The sequence below is a fragment of the Chiloscyllium plagiosum genome, chromosome 13, assembly GCF_004010195.1.
Source record: "Chiloscyllium plagiosum isolate BGI_BamShark_2017 chromosome 13, ASM401019v2, whole genome shotgun sequence".
NCBI classification, from domain to species: Eukaryota; Metazoa; Chordata; class Chondrichthyes; order Orectolobiformes; family Hemiscylliidae; genus Chiloscyllium; species Chiloscyllium plagiosum.
In genome coordinates this window covers 79,999,032-80,017,073 of record NC_057722.1, presented here as the reverse complement: position 1 = coordinate 80,017,073, position 18,042 = coordinate 79,999,032, and the positions used below count along the sequence as shown (strand labels likewise).

At 41.2% G+C, this 18,042-nt stretch overlaps 1 protein-coding gene across 3 annotated transcripts in view; it reads right to left on the bottom strand.

The window, feature by feature from the left end:
- rasa2 (RAS p21 protein activator 2) overlaps positions 1-18,042 on the bottom strand; it is a 197,450-nt gene that overhangs the window by 35,733 nt on the left and 143,675 nt on the right. For all 3 annotated transcript variants that reach the window (XM_043702829.1, XM_043702830.1, XM_043702831.1), the window contains 4 exons: positions 17,321-17,469; positions 15,952-16,066; positions 13,742-13,816; positions 12,363-12,486 (listed from right to left, as the gene is read on the bottom strand). In XM_043702829.1, the coding sequence (XP_043558764.1) occupies positions 12,363-12,486; positions 13,742-13,816; positions 15,952-16,066; positions 17,321-17,469 (463 nt within the window). The remainder of the gene's footprint in view (positions 1-12,362; positions 12,487-13,741; positions 13,817-15,951; positions 16,067-17,320; positions 17,470-18,042) is intronic.

The following is an 18,042-nucleotide window of genomic DNA, read 5'->3' as shown; positions in this document are numbered from 1 at the left end:
CACCTGCCTTTGGGACAGGACATATCCAGGGATGATGATGGTGCTGTCTGGATTATATCTGTAAGGTAAAATTCAGTGAATATGCCTATGTCAGGCTGTTGCTTGACTTGTCTGTAAAAGGGTCTGTATCTTCCGACTGGGATCCCTCCAACCGCAGGGGATGAACTTGGACTTCACCAGTTTCTTCATCCCCCCTCCCCTTGTCTCAGCCGAATCCCTCCAGCCCGGCTCCGCCTTCCTGACCTGCAGTCTTCTTCTTGACCTCTCTGCCTCCATCCTACTCCGACCTATCACCCTCACCTTGACCTCTTTCCACCTATCACATTTCCAACGCCCCTCCTCCAAGTCCCTCCTCCCTACCTTTTATCTTCTCCTGCTGAACACTCTCTGCTCATTCCTGAAGAAGGGCCTGTGCCCGAAACGTCAAATCTTCTTACTTTGCAACTTACATAACTTTTTAAGTTAGTAAAAATGCTAAACTTATCATAAGACTGTAAGACATAGGAGAGGAAGGAAGGCCATTCGACCCATCGAGTCCACTCTGCCATTTAATCGTGGTTGATGGGTGTTTCAACTCCACTTACCCGCACTCTCCCTGTAGCCCTTAATTCCTTGTGAGATCAAGAATTTATCAATCTCTGCCTTGAAGACACCCAACATCCCGGCCTCCACTGCGCTCCGTGGGAATGAATTCCACAGGCGCCCCACTCTCTGGTTGAAGAAATGTCTCCACATTTCCTTTCTAAGTTGACCCCCTCTAATTTTAAAGGCTGTGCCCACGGGTCCTAGTCTCCCTGTCTAATGGAAACAAATTCAGCGTCCACCTTTTCTAAGCCATGCATTATCTTCTAAGTTTCTATTAGATCTCCCCTCAACCTTCTAAACTCTACTGAATACAATCCCAGGATCCTCAGCCGTTCTTGTACGTTAGGCCTACCATTCCAGGGATCATCTGTGTGAATCTCTGCTAGACACACTCCAGTGCCTGTATGTCCTTCCTGAGGTGTGGGGCCTAAAATTGGACACAGTATTCTAAATGGGGCCTAACTAGAGCTTTATAAAGTCTCAGTAGCACATCGCTGCATTTTACACTCCAACTCTCATGAGATAAATGACAACATTACATTTGCTTTCTTAATGACGGACTCAACCTGCAAATCAACCTCTAGAGAATCCTGTACTAGCACTCCCAGATCCCCTTATACTTTGGCTTTATGAATTTTCTCACAGTTTAAAAAAATACTCCATGCCAGTATTGGTTTTTCCAAAGTACAAGACCTCTCACTTACTCACATTGAATTTCATCAGCCGTTTCCTGGACCACTCTCCTAAACTGGGACGGCACGGTGGCTCAGTGGTTAGCACTGCTGCCTCACAGCGCCAGGGACCAGAGTTCAATTCCAGCCTCGGGCAACTGTGTGTGGAGTTTGCACATTCTCCCAGTGTCTGCATGGGTTTCCTCCGGGTACTCTGGTTTCCTCCCACAGTCCAAAGATGTGCAGGTCAGGCGAATTGGCCATGCTAAATTGCCCGTAGCGTTAGATGCATTTGTAGAGGAATCGGTCTGGGTGGGTTGCTTTTCGGAGGGTCGGTGTGGATTTGTTGGGCTGAAGGGTCTGTTTCCGCACTGTAAGGAATCTAATCTAGATCTTTCTGCAGCCTCCTCATCTCCTCAGTACTACCTGCCTGTCCGCCTAACTTCGTATTCATCGATGAACTTCGCCAGAATGTCCCCAGTCCCTTCATCCAGATCATTTATATATAAAGTGAACAGCTGCGGCCCCAACACTGAACCCTGTGGGACCCCACTTGTCACCGGCTGCCATTCCAAAAAAGAACCTTTTATCTCAATTCTCTGCCTTCTGTCAGACAGCCAATCCTCAATCCATGCCAGTATCTCACCTCCAACACCATGGGCCCTCACCTTACTCAGCAGCCTCCCGTGAGGCACCTTCTCAAAGGCCTTTTGGAAGTCTAGATAGATAACATCCACTGGGCTTCCCTGGTCTCACTTACTTGCTACATCTTCAAAGAATTCTAACAGGTTTGTCAGGCTCAACCTCCCCTTACTAAATCTATGCTGACTTATTCTAATCCGACCAAGCACTTTTGAGAATTTAGAAATCTCATCCTTAAAGATGGATTCTAGAATTTTACCTACAACCGAGGTTAGGCTAATGGGCCTATAATTTTCCATCTTTTGGCTTGATCTTTTCTTGAACAAGGGGGTTACAACAGTGATTTTCCAATCACCTAGGACTTTCTCTGGTTCCAGTAACTTTTGAAAGATCACAGTCAGTGCCTCCGCTATTTTGTCAGCTACCTCTCTCAGAACTCTAGGATGTAGCCCATCCGGGCCAGGAGATTTATTGGTTTTTAGACATTTTGGCTTTTCTCACACTCTCTCTTTTGTAATGGCTACCATACTCAGCTCTGCCCTCTGGCAGAATCAGACATACTTGTCCTTAATTAATCCATGCTTTACATCCTATAATTAAACCTGTATTGCAATATGCTTGCTAATTTCAATCAGATGCTACATATTTCTAACTTTTCCACATCCTTTCCATGCTGACAACCATATACAGAATTTTACAAAATAGTTGGTTGTTTGACAGCCAATGATTAGCAGAAGGAGAGTACAGGATCAATGAATTCAATGTAATAAGGATTATTGGTGGGAAGTCAAGGAAATAAAGTTAAAATGCACAGGAGGAATAAGGGCTCAGATTCTGTTATTCTTTTCTATTTACAATAACAAACTTTGAAGCTTCTGGGACTAATTGGTTCAAATTTCTATACTCATCCAGTTTAAATGCTTTGTATTAGTTTGAGGTTATGCAAGGTGCTTTAACATAAGAACTAGGAGCAAGGAGTAGGCCATCTGCCCCTGCTCCACCATTCAATAAGATCATGGCTGATCTTCGTGTGGACTCAAACTTTCAGAACAGGATTCTGAATGAAGGGACACTGGATTCAAAATGTCAACTCTTTCTTTCTCCACAGATGCTGCAGAACCTGAGTTTCTCTAGCAAATTCACTTCTTTCATGTGTAAATCACAAAACGTTTTTTTTTAATAAGTTGCATTCTCAGGTTAGCTGTCAACAATGGTGATAGCTAGACAATATGTTGAAAGTGTTAGCCCCCTGTTCTCTGTCTATGCCATGATGTTGAGATTGATTCTAATCTAAAAAGTGAGATAACGGAGCTTTACATGAATTCATGCAGTTTTTGAGCTGAGTTGTACATGAAATGCATGAACCGGGAACAGTCCTCATCACAATCGACGTTTCTGCACTCTACACCAGCATCCCCCACAATGATGGCATCACGGCAACAGCCTCAGTACTCAACACCAACAACCGCCAATCTCCAAACACCATCCTACAACTCATCCGCTTTATCCTTGATCACGTCTTCACCTTTGAAAACCAGTTCTTCATCCAGACACATGGAACAGCCAGGAGTGTTCCCTCCCAGTTGGGGAACACTTCAGTGGTCCAGGACATTCGACCTCGGACCTTCGGGTGACCATCCTCCAAGGTGGACTTCGGGACAGGCAGCAGCGAAAAGTGGCCGAGCAGAGGCTGATAGCTAAGTTCGGTACCCATAGGGAGGGCCTCAACTGGGACCTTGGGTTCATGTCACATTACAGGTGACCACCATTGCACTATACGCGCGCACACACACACACACACACACACCTACAAACACACACGTGCACACACCTATACACATACACACAAACACATATATACACAGACGCGCAGGCACCCACACACACACTTCCACACTCACACATGCAACCCCTCACAGACTTTAGACAGCCTACACTCACTACACACACACACTTTCTCACACTCACAACCTCCAACCCAGACAGCCACACATACACAGACAGACAGACACACATGCACACATATATTTTGTGGGGTGAACTTGTACTTGCAGTTACATTGTACTTCGCTCAAAAACTGCATGAATTCATGTAGAACTCCGTTATCTCACTTTTTAAGATTAGAATCAATCTAAATATCATGGCATAGACAGAAAACAGGGGGCTAACAACTTTGACATATTGTCTAGCTACACCATTGTTAACAGCTAACCTAAGAATGCAACTTTTAAAAAAAGGTTTTGTGATTTACACATGAAAGAAGTGAAACTATCATGGTATTCGAACAGAGGAAAGACTTAACAGACAATCAATTTTTCAATGTATAATTTCAGTTACATCACACTGTAAATTTTTGCTATAAATTCTGTGTTAGGATTGAGACCTCCACTATCACCTGAAGGAGCGACACTCTGAAAGCTAGTGTACTTCCAATTAAACCCCCTTGGACTATAACCTGGTGTTGTGTGATTTTTAACTGTGTACACCCCAGTCCAACACTGGCATCTCTAAATCATGACTGTTTGTTTCAGATCTTGAGCATCCGTAGCTCCTGGTTTTATTTAAGTCAGTTTAGACTGCACTACAGATTTCCAATCTGTCACACAGCAGTGTATATCAAGGTATTATAGCCCAACTAAACACAAAGGAGCCATTCTAGATTACAAATACCAGAAAACATGACTGATCACTTAGGAAGTTTTTCAAATGACTACACTGCCATCAAGTGGCTTAAAACATGCATGAAGATTATGTACAAAACATTGACTCCAGCTGGCTTCTTGACAAGTGCAGTGATGAAATATTGGTATTAAATGACATTTTATCCCAGTTTTTAATCATGCACTCAACAGAACAATTAGAAATAATATTAATTGAAGAAGAAAAATCAACATTTATACTACATGCGAAGAGAGTGATGACTGATTTGTAGAGGATTCTGACTGACAGAAACAATGCCAATTTTAAAACCAGGCAGGTTGACTCTGATTAGTCTGGATTTTGCCCCTAGGAATGAGCCAGTTTGTTGAATTGAAACAAAAGTACCTGTTCTGTCTGTCTCAAAATTGAGGTTGTGTACATTATTATATGTAGCTTCCACTCAAAACAGGTGGCATTCATTCATTGGTTCATTGATTGGTCAAGCCTTTGCCCTGATTAAAGTCAATGCGACCACTTTAAAATGTAAATAAAGTTTGGCAGTTAATTGTCAGCCATATTGAACCAAAGCAATATCCATGGCTACACTATCAATTAGAGTCCACTTGTCAACCAATCAGTACTTTCATTTCATACAGTATAAATGCAATTTTCTTTTTACATTGATATTTCTTGCAAAATCATCCAAACCAGTTCACGGTGCTATTTGTCAACAATACTTAATTATACAGAATTTCAACATTATTTCTGGCATATAATGGTTTGCATCAGGAAAACATTGCAGGAGTTCCTCTGGGCAGCATCCTCAGCCTAACCATCTTCAATTGCTTCATCAATGACCTCCCCACCTGCAAAAGGTCAGAAGTGGGGATATTTGCTAATGACCACACAATGTCTGGTACCACCTACAAGACTGAAGCAGTCTGTGGCTATGTGCAGCAAGACCTGGACAACATTGTGGCTTGGGTTGATAAGTATCATGTAATCTTTGCATCACATAAGTCCCAGGGAATGATCATCTCCAACAATCCAACCCATTGATTTTTAATGGCATTATCATTGATAAACCCTGAACCAGCTATACAAGTGGCTAGAAGAACAGTCTGAGACCAGAGTACATACAAGACATGATTAGTCAGTCTGCTGATGACATAAAATAGGAAGTATCGTGGACAGTGAGAAAGGTGATCAGAAATTGCAGCAGGACCTTGATCAGCAGGGGAAGTGGGCCAAGAAATGGCAAATGAGTTTAATTTAGATAAGTGAGTAAAATAGCACCGTGAACTGGTTTGGACAATTTTGGAAAGACAGATCAAGGTAGGAGTTTCATGGTGAATAGTAGGACCTTAAGAGCTGCAGTGGAACAGAGGGATATTGGAGTTGAGGTGCACAGTTCTCTGAAAGTGGAGTCGCAGGTAGACAGGGCAGTGGGGAAGATGTTTGGCACACAGGCCTTCACCAGTCAGGGCACTGAGTACAAAAGTTGGGAAGTTATGTTGAAGTTGTACAGGAAGTTAGTGTGGCTATTCTTGGAGTATTGTGCTCAGTTTTGGTCACCTTGCTAAAAGAAGCATGTTATTAAACTGCAAAGAGTGCAAAGGAAATTTACAGAATGTTGCCAGAATTCAGCAGTCTGAGGTATAGGGAGAGGTAGGTCAAGCTAGGACTTCTATCTTTAGAGCGTAGGAGACCTTATAGAGGTGTATAAGATCATGAGTGGCATGAACAGGGTGAATGCACTCAGTCTTTTCCCCGGGTTGGGGTATCAAGCACTAGCGGGTATCAGTTTAAGGTTAGAGGAGAAAGAATAAAAAGGAACCTGAGGGGCAACCGTTTTTTGCACAGAGGGTAGTATGCATATGGAATGAGCTGCCAGCGGAAGTGTTTGAGGGGAGTACATTAACAACATTTAAAAAGCATTTGGACAAATAGGTGGATAGGAAAGGTATACAAGGATATGGGCCAAGTGCAGGGAAATGGGGAGGCGTCGATGGAAAGTTTGGTCAGTATGGGCCAGTTTGGGTCAAAGGGCCTCTCTCCATGCTGCAGGACTCTATGACTCTCAGAATTCAAATGGTGACTAACTCATTCCCAATACCGATCCACAATCTACAAGGCACAAGTGAGGAATGTGGCAAAATAATTGCCAATTGCCTTAAAAAGTGTATCTCCAACAACACTCGAGAACTGCTGGACAAAGCAGCCCACTTAATTGGCACTCATCCACCATCTTCAACAATCACTCCATTCATCACCAGTGCACAGGGGCAGCAGTAGATACCATTTTTAAGATGCACAGCAACAGGTCAAGTAGGTTTCTTAAGACAGTGCTTTCCAAACCAGTGACATGTACCATCTGAAATCAGGGATGAGCAATAAACGTTAGCCCAGGAAGTGATGCCCAATCTCAAAGAATAAAACCACCCTTTTCTGTGGTATTGCTTCATTCTCCTGTCAGAGTTCCCTTTCCACAGTAGCCCGAGAGAATGCCGGTATCAGTCATGCGCTTGGAAAAGAACCAACTGCAGACTGCCCTCTCTCTCACATGGAGCTGTAGTAGGCTTGGGAGGGTAATACTGCATTCAAACCTCACAAAGTGGTAACTTTCAAAGATACAGGGAATAGGTCCTGAAGCTCTTTGTAAAGCAGTTCAACAGCACATATCACAGTTTAGTTACTGCCTCTGTAGTGAGTAGAGAAACCAGGCAAGATGCCCTCCAAAATACATGTTTCAAAATGCAAAGACCTAGAGGTGGGATCTTTGGATACTTAAAGCAGTGGACGTACCTACTGGGGTCCAGCTCCAAACGCCTGTGCCCTCATGAATTGTTTCAACTTGCTCAATTCATGTAATCTGACAGAAATATACAAAATGGTCCCCATCTTTATGACGGTAGTATTTACCATGACTGTTGGGAATGTAATTAGGGATTCAGCAAAAGGGGAGTGAAATTAAAGTAGACAAGATGCTGTTTGCACAAATAAATGCTCAGCACGACTACTACACTCAATATACAATGAATTTGCCTTAAAATACATTCCAAAGCCGGTAAGGATAACTTCCCTCTCGTATTGCCAGTATGGGACCTTGTGGGACTAGGCATGCTGATTTCACAATTGTCTGCACCAACTAGCCATTAAAAATCACTCATTGAATAATAGAGTCTGCTGTAGTGCAAGCAATCAAGATCATGAGAGGAGGTAAAACAGATTTTCAGAGGACTAAATGACTTCAGTATGCGCTTCCACAAAACATGGTGGAAGTAGAGCCTTTGAATATTTTTATGGTAAAGTTAGATATGATTTTTGATAAGCAAAGAGGGAAAGGTAATCAGGGGTTGGAGGCAGGGGGTGCGTGGAATAATCAGATCAACTACCATCTTAATGAGTGGTGGAACAGGACCGAATGTCCTACTCCTCCTCCTAATTCATGTGCTGTATTGAGTGCTTGTGCGAGCTGGATTTTCAGCTGAAGTTAGGTTTCACTTTACAAGACTTAACAGTTCAAAAGAACAAAAAACCTTAGATGTAGGAGGACATTGTGAGAATACTACTCTAATATGTCTACCATTATCTTAGGAATGAAGGTAGGGTAAGTGACTGAAGTGTTAGTAGGGGAACACTGGGATTAGTGATCATAATTCTATAGTCATGAAAAAGGATAGGCATTTCATTGAAGTTCTTAATTTAAGTAAGGCAAATTTTAATGGTATGAGACAGAAACTTTCAGTAGTTAACTGGAGTGGACTGAATGACAGACAAGTGAGGAGGATTTCAAAAGTGTGATAATGAGAGTTCAAAGGCATTATACTCCTGCTAGAGAGTGAAAGGTAAGGTAGGTAAGATTAGAGAACATTGGATGAATTAAGATATTGCAGTTCTGGTCAAGAATAAGAAAGAAACATATATTAGATATGGACCACTGGGATCAAATGAATCTCTTGAAGAGTATAAAGAGTGTAAAGGTATTCTTAAGAGGGAACTCAGGAGGGTAAAGACAGGATATGAGATGTCCTTAGCAGATAAATTTAAGGATAATCCAAAGAGGTTCTATAAATACATTAAGAGAAAAGGGACAACTAGGGAGAGAATAGGGTCCCCTAAAGATCAATGAGGTCATGTATGTATTGAACCTCAGGAGATGGGAAAGATACTAAATGAACATTTTGCATCAGCTTTTGCTGTTGAGAAAGAAATGGAGACTACAGAACCTGGGGACATAAATATTGATATTTTGAAAACAGTTCACATTACATAAGTGCTGCAGTTCTTAGAAAACATGAAGGTGGATAAATCTTCAGATTCTGATCAAGTGCATCCCAGTAGATGTGGTGTACCTAGATTTCCAAAAGGCGTTTGACATGTGTCACACAAGTGGCTGCTGCATAAGATAAAGATGCATGGTGTTATGGGTAAAGTATTAGGATGGATTGGTTGACTAATGGGAAGCAAAGAGTGGGGATAAGTGAGTGTTATTCTGGGTGTTAATCACGAACCAGTGGTGTGCCTCAGGAATCAGTTATAGAACTGCAGTTATTAGATGATTTGGAATTGGGGACCACGTGTACTGTGTCAAAGTTTACAGGTGATACTAAGATGAGTGACAGAGCAAAGTGTGCAGAGAACTGTGAAACTTTGTGGTGGAACATAGATACTTTAAGTGAATGGGCAAAGGACTGGCAGATGGAATACAACGTTAATAAATGTGAAGTAATCCATTTTGGTAGGAGTAATAGTAAAACATTGCAACATGCTGCTGTACAGAGGGACCTGGTTGTCCTTGTCCATGAATCACAGAAGGTTGATCTGCAGGTACAACAGTTAATTTGGAAGGCAAATGAAATTTTGTCCTTCATTGCTAAAGGGATTGAGTTTAAAAGCAGGGAGGTTATGTTGCAGCTGTATTGGGTGCTGGTGAGGCCACACCTGGAGTACTGTGTGCAGTTTTGGTCTCCTTACTTGAAAAAGGACGTATTGGCACTGGAAGAGGTGCAGAGGACTTTCACGAGGTTGGTTCCAGATTTGACAGTGTTGGCTTATGAGGAGAGACTGAGTAGACTGGGATTATACTCACCAGAATTTAGAAGAATGAGGGGTGGAATCCTAGAAAAACAAAAAATTATGAAGGGAATAGATAAGATAGATGTAGACAGGATGGTTCCACTGGCAGGTGAAACTAGGACAAGCGGGTATAGCTTCAAGATTAGAGGGAGCAGATTTAGGACTGAATTGAGAAGGAACTTCTTCACCCTGAGGGTTGTGAATCTATGGAATTCCCTGCCCAATGACTTATTTGACGCTACTTCCGTAAATGTTTTTAAAGCTAAGGTAGTTTTTTTTTGAACAGTAAAAGAATTAAGGGTTGTGGTGAGAGGGTGGGTGAGTGGAGCTGAGGCCACAATAAGATCAGCCATGATCTTACTGAATGGCGGAGCAGGCTCGAGGGTCGAGATGGCCTACGCCTGCTCCTAGTTCTTTATGTAGGACGTTGTGATGTTAGGGACAAAATTGTGGAGCCTTTAGCAGAGATATTTGTATCATTTATAACCATGGCTGAGGTGCCAAGGACTGGAGTGTATCTAATGTTGTGTTTTATTTAAGAAAGGCTGTCAGGATAAGCCTGGGTGCTTAAAAACCTGAGAATCTGACATCAGTGGGAGATCAGTGTGCCACAGTGGGCGGCACGGTGGCACAGTGGTTAGCACTGCTGCCTCGCAGCGCCAGAGACCCGGGTTCAATTCCCGCCTCAGGCGACTGACTGTGTGGAGTTTGCACGTTCTCCCCGTGTCTGCGTGGGTTTCCTCCGGGTGCTCCGGTTTCCTCCCACAGTCCAAAGATGTGTGGGTCAGGTGAATTGGCCATGCTAAATTGCCCGTAGTGTTAGGTAAAGGGTAAATGTAGGGGCATGGGTAGGTTGCACTTCGGCGGGGCGGTGTGGACTTGTTGGGCCGAAGGGCCTGTTTCCACACTGTAAGTAATCTAATCTAATCTAATCTAATACACTGTGGGAGGTGATTCTGAAAGAGAGGATTTACATGTATTTGAAGAGGCAAAGAGTGATTAACGGTAGTCACGGCATGGCTTTGTACAAGGGAAATCGCATCTCTCAAACTTGATTGAGTTTTTTAACTTACTAACCGTAAAGATTGATGCGGGCAGAGCAGTAGACATAGTTTACATAGACTTTATAAAATCCCTATAGTGTGGAAACAGGTCTTTCGGCCCATCAAGTCCACACCAACCTTCCGAAGAGTAACCTTCCCAGACCCATTCCCCTACCTTATATTTACCTCTGACTAATGCACCTAACCAGAAACTGGACCACCAGAAACCCACGCAGACACAGGGAGAATGTGCAAACTCCACACAGACATTCACCAGAAGCTGGTGCTGTATGGCAGTAGTCCTAATCACTGAGCCACCTTTAGCAAAGCCCTTGACTAGGTACCAGTAGACTAATTAATAAAGTTAGATCATATGAGATGCAAAATTGGCTTGACATGAGGAAACAAAGGATGGTGGTGGGAAGATTGTATTTTTATACTGGAGGCCTGTGAAGAGCAGTGTTTCACAGGGATTGATACTGGCTCCACTTTTGTTTGCCACTTATATAAACAATTTGGATGAGAATTTAGGAGACATGGTTAGTAAGTTTGCAGATGGCATAGTGGACAGTGAAGAAGGCTAAGATTATAAAGAGATCTTGATCAACAGGCTTCGGAGTCACAATCAAATTTCCCAAGTTAATGATAGAGGTATTGTCACAATGTCCTCCTGCACCTAAGGTTTTTTTGTTCTTTGAATAAATAGGAAGCATTGCATTTTGGCAAAACAAACAAGAGTAGGTCTTATACAATGGTACCTTGGGTAATGTTATAGAACAGAGACCTAGGGGATCAGGTACATAATTCTACGAAATTTGAGTCACAAGTTGACAAGGTAGTTAAGAAGGTGTTTAGCATGCTTGCCTTCATTGCTCAAATTTTTTTGAGTACAGGAGTTGGGATGTCATGTTGAGGTTGTACAGGACGTTGGTGAGGCATCTTCGGGAGTATTGTGCATAGCTCTGTTCGCCCTACTAAAGGAAGGATATTACTAAATTGGCGAGGGTTCAGAAAAGATTTACCAGGATATTGCGAGGAATGAAAGGTTTGAGTTAGAATGATAGACTGGGACGGTTTTCATTGGAGTGTCGGAGGTTAACGGGTGACCTTGGAGAGGTTTACAAAAGCATAAGGGGTAATAGATAAGGTGAAAGTCAAGGGTCTTCTCCCTTGGGTATCAGAGTTCAAGCCTAGCCTAAAACTAGGCTTTAAGTTGAGTGGAGAAAGATTCAAAAAGGATAACCAACCACTTTTTTTTACATGGAGAGTGGTTTCTATGCGGAATGAACTGTCAGAGGAAGTGGTGGCTATAGGAACAATTACAACATTTAAAAGACATTTGGATAAGTTCATGAATAGGAAAGGTTTGGGGGATAAGGGCCAAACAATAGCAAATGGGATGAGTTTGGTTTGGGCCTATGATCCGCAAGGACCAGTGCATATATGTTACCATGCTGTATGACTGACTCTGTTAACAAAACATAGATAAAACACAACATAAGCTCAATTTTAAGGACATGGGTACAGGAGGTAAAGCCAATTAGCCCCTCAAACCTGTTCAATTATTCACTAAATTTACGTCAGGTCTGTGACCAAACTCCAAAAACAGCTTGGAGTTTGATTTTAGTTTTCAACCATTATATTCACAAAGATGTTTTCGTGAGAAGAAATACTTGTTTGAAACATGATTTTTATCTCTTACCTGGAAATTGCTTCCTTGCCAAGTTTTGTAGTGAATGAAACACCTCACACATTAATGTGGGACAACTCATACTGGACCTGACAATCACAGTGAATACTCTTTCAACATACTGGCGAAGGTTTTCCTGCAAGTTTGAAAATAAACTGAATTAAGCTATTATTTGCATTTGAATATGAGCTCAACTGATGGAAAGGATAAATGGAAAGGATATCAGAAAGATCTGTAGATTATCATCATCACTGATTACTGCTCTACCATTCTTGGACTATGTGTTCTCATCCTGTCCAGCTGCACGGATTCTGCAAGTCCTTACCATCGACATTACATGGCATTTAACTGGATGATTCGATAATAAAAATAAAAGCAAAGCACCATGGATACTAAAAGTCTGAAATATAAACAAAGTGTGGCAGAAACTCAGCAGGTCTGAGAGAAACAAAGGTAACATGGAGTCAAAATGTTAAGAACAGTCACAACAGACTCACAACTTTATCACTTTCTCTCTCCACAGATGCTGCCAGACCTGCTGAATTTCTGCAACACTTAGATTCAACAATGCTAGCTCACACTGAAATGTAATTGGGACTCATCACAATCAGTACTATCTACACACTTCTGCTGACACTAATCATGGACCCTGACAAGAGCTAAAAATGGTTCGTAAGCACCAACTATTTTGTCTTCAATGACTACAACATTGCCAGTGAAGCTGCAGACTGATGATCACCAGAACTGAGCACATACCTGCCATGAGCAAGTCAGGAATCAGGGGAATATTTTAAAACTAGCACACTTGCACAGTGACAATATTTGCCAGTTTAAGTTGCAAGCAAGTTTGTAAGACAGTAGTTTGTTAGCATAATCATTGACAATAGTAGGAGCAAATTACTGCAGATGCTGGAATCTGTACTAAAAACAAAAAAACTAGACTTGAAATGTTAGCTTGCTCTCTTTCCATGAACGCTGCTTGACCTGCTGTGATTTCCAGAATTTGTTGTTTTCAGCACTGACAATAGTACTTGCAGTCTGTCAGCAAAATTCAACAATTATAATTTTCTTGTTGCAAGTAACCAGAAAAGTGAATAATAGAGTTCTTGTTAATCCGTGCCTTAACATTAAATCTTAGTCCTGAAGAAAAGTCATAGCAGACTTGGAACATTAACTCTGCTGCTGTCTGTTGAGTTTCTCCAGTACTCTGTGTTTCTTTCAGATTTTTAACATCCATAGTATTTTGCCTTTATGCCAAAATGTTATGTTTAAAAGAATCTGATAAAATCATTTATTTAAACTGTTCTATGGTACATTATAAAACCAATTTTTCCAACTATACGAATTATATAGTAAAACAAATTTGAGTAACCATTGGAAAATACACATACCTTATTCACCTCAACATTATCGCCTTCCTTTAACTTAAGAGGATCAATCTCACAGGTTTTGCAGGAGTCACAAATCTAAGAAAATTATCTCAAGTGAGGATAATGAACATTCTTAAACAGATATAGATTTTATTAGTCAATGAAGCATGCTTTTAAACAGCATCTGATTGTCGTTTATAAAATAAAATTTTCAAGTTTGTATTTTAAATCATGGCATTTGGAGTTAGTTATTTTTCTAAAGGGTTCAAACAAAAAACCACATAAGACTGCCCTTCCTGTAGACCTGTTCCAGTATGCATCAGAAAGCAGGGACCTGCTGAAGTTTTGAAGGAAACGGTTTTCACTGTGATGGATTATAGCTTAAGCTTTTAAACAGTTTTGGAGGAGAATTGACTGGAGTCAGAGGCAAATCTAGATTTACTCTGAGAAAGGAATAATGGACAGTTTGGGAAAGCAGAAATATCTCAGTATAAAAGTTTAATTTGTCTAACTTCCAAACTGAATGCTTGGATAGAAATCTGCATGTTAATAAAAGCCGAAAAAAGTCTGAGCTCTCAGTTTTGAGCATTCATGTAAGAAAACCTCTCAGTTCACAGCAAACAACTGGGGAGAATCAGTAAAGTTGACTTAAAGATCCAATTCAGAGGGGTGATTTATCTGGTTTTAAATCTCCTTTCCTGTCAGCATACAATGAGACTTTGCTTTTCTGTGCTCTATACCTAGATAGCTAGGTTTGTTTGCTTTTTGTGCAAGAAACTTGCGTTGTTAAAGAAATTGCAGTCTCGTGTGACTCTTTTGGCGAATGACCACCACATTAATTAAAACAGAAAAGCAGAACATATGATCAATTTGCTAGATTTCATTCTGGAATCTGACTTGTCCAGTGGTACCATAGCTGGGATCATGACTTGCAAACTCGAACTGGGAGATTTCTTTCACAAGGAATTGCTATAGAGGAAGTAATTACACTTGTCAGTCACACTCTTGCCTTCTCCAGATATAAAGATCTCTGGCTTCTCGGGAAGCATGGTCATGTTACTTCAATGAAACTTCGATGTGTGTGTCCAGCAGTTGCTAAAAGCTGTATTACTGGATAACTGCTTGCCATAATTTCTCATGGCTGGAGGCCAAAAATATATGAAAGTGGAAATCTCGGGAGAACAGTAGAGGTGGATGAAACCGCAAGGGTTAGGAGTGATTTAGCAATGGAAAGAACTGAATATTTAAATGAGAATTTTAAATTTGAGGTATTCGTACAAGATGGATGAGACTGACAATTGAAGATTAAGCTCAGGGACAAACAAATTACAAACAGTTTGACTCAGCTTTAAAGGTGGTGAGAAGCAAAGGTGCAGCCAGTGACTAGGGAAGGGAGATGATAATATAGACTTAAACGAATGGATTAGGTCTTACTAAGACTTCATTTAAGGAAATTTCTGCTCAGCCAATACTGGATATCCGACAAGCTGATTCCTGGGATGGCAGGATTGACATATGAGGAAAGACTGGATCATCTGGGCTTATACTTGCTGGAGTTTAGAAGAACGAGGGGGAATCTCATAGAAACATATACAATCCTGATGGGACTGGACAGGCTAGATTCTGGAAGAATACTCCCGATGTTGGGGAAGTCCAGAACTAGGGGTCACAATCTAGGAATAAGGGGTAAGCCATTCAGGACTAAGACGAGAAAGAATTTCTTCACTCAGTTGTGAACCTGTGGAATCCTCTCCCACAGGAAGCTGTTCGGGCCAGTTCACTGGATATATTCAAGAAGGTGCTGGTCGTGCCACTTGCAGAATCATGGGGCATGGAGAGTGGGAATGGGATACTGATCAGCCATGATCTTATTGAATGGTGGTGCAGACTTGAAGGCCTACCCCTGCAGCTATTTTCTATGTTGCTATGTTTTTAAGTAACATTCTAAATCAGAACTGGAAGACTTGAGAAGTGGTGGTGAAGTTGAAATAGTTATTGCTAGTGCACATATTGTTTAAAGATGATGTCACAGAGTGACAGCAGTCAGATGAAACAGTGATCAAGGTAGTAATATTTACATGAATGAAAGAGAAAAGATTATCTTTTAAAAACCTGATTCTAAAGAACTGCACACAAGGTCAACTAATGAGACATGTTCTCTTTCATTGGCTGATGGAGAAGTCAGCATGAGGATAAACTAAGCAGCAAATTCATATAAAGTATCATCTTACTTCATCTAAAGTGGACTTCAGAGTCACTTTCAGATAATGCTTTCCAACGAGTTTCATTGTTTCATCGATACAGCGTGTGGCCAGAGAATTTCCCCTGAAGATAGTGTTGGCTTCCCTACAAAACCAAAGTAGTAAGATTCAACAGGATCTCTCTCAAAATTTCTGAAAACTGCTTAAAACTTTGCATTCTGGCACACAGTACACAAAAAATCTAACAATGATTCAAGTGCGAACACCTTTAAAATAGCATCTTCCTGGAGTGTCTAAAAGCCCAGGTGCTAATGGTTGTGCCTACATGGCAGACATGCCCTGCTCAAAATCCAAACTGTTTGTTGATGGTAATGACCTAGCACTGTTGATCCAAGCATCAAAAGATCCTGAACTTGCAGAAAAATACCACCATGTAAATAGTACCAGGATGTACAAGTCTACTCCATCATTCTGGCAATGTGTGCTATCACACATTTCCCTGTCTGCCATTCCCCACAAAACGATCATGTAACATTTTCCTTTACAAGTTACAAGTACATCAACTATCCCATTCACAAAGATGTGAAAAATCCACCAGTCGAGTGTCTATAATTGTGCTGGTCATTCTGAGAAACAACAGCTAATATTTATAAAGCAGGAACACATTACATTAACCTGCCTAAGAAAAGCTGTTGCAAAAGAAGCCTTGTTTTTACACTTGACTATTTAGGAAGTCATCGAACAGATAGGCATTTCGGACAATCAAAAGCTTTCCCTATCACAGGAAGTCATAACGCAATCACAGTCACAGCATTAAAACAACTTAACTGATAAAGGTTTACCAAAATATCACCAATGCTCAGAGTTGCACCAGTGCATCATTTACTTTGCTTCCCTTCACAGATGCTGATGTATTGAGCACTTTCAGCACTTTTTACTTTTATTCCAGATTTCCAGCATCCACTTAACTTTCTTTTACATTGAACGGATTACTTGGTGCATTGGAAATGTGGACAACCTCAACCAAGATCTTGGTCGTTATAAATTGTAAGAGTTATGCCAGCTGTGAAGCACAATCTTGGAAAGGCTGAAAAGGATTGCTAAGGCAAACGGAAAAGCATTTTGGTGCAGTAGTGGCTGCTATGAAGGTATAATTGAAGTGCATTGCATGGACAGAGCAAAAAGAACTGTACTCTGCATCATGCATCCCAGGTCAGCAGTGATGATGTTCAGATCAAATGTTACAAGCGCATTTCATCATAGAGCTCCATCCAATCTCAGACACTTTTCCTTTTAATATAAAGTTCTATATCACAGCCAGTGCTAGAAAATGTCTGCTGCTTCTCCCAGGATGTGGCGATCATGAAAGACTAACCATTACAGCAACTATGAGACTTACTGTGTCTGCTGAAGATCTAACTCCGCTATGGCACTAAGGAAAGGAACCAGCTTCTTGTGATGCAAAAGCAGGCGTACAAGTGGCAATACAGCTTCTTGCTTCTCACGGCACACCTCACCCAGGATATGAACTGCTGAGGCAGATATAGGCTTAAATGAAAGAGAAAGAGGGGTAGGATAAGCAACATTACAAAGTAACTAGTGTGATTTGTTGCAAATTATATTAATCCATTACAGTTGCCTTTCCTGTCTTTACACAAAAAAATTCTCAATAATATGCTAGCAGCAGTTCGCAAACCTTAAGTAGCAAAAGATATCAATCCTGGTAGATACCACTCCTTGCTGTCAGTTGGTTAATTAAAAAGTAGACATGACTTGTCCATTATAATCTACATTCCTATAACACAACTGCAGTTTACATATCAAAAACCAAACCAGAATATTCTGAGAATAATACCTATGTGAACCAAGTCAAATTTCAGCAAAAAGTGAACCTCAAAATTAATCTCGACAATCTGCAGTCTGTGCCAGATCCGCAAGATTATAAAATTAGATCTCAAAATGCATATTTTGAAGAAATGATCCATTGGAGAGGGTTAGAAGAGATTTACCAGGATATTTCTAGGACTGGAGGATATGAGTTATACTGGAGAGACTGGATTGCCTGGAACTTTCTTTCACTGGACCACAGGAGGTTATGGGGTGAGTGACCTTATAGGGATT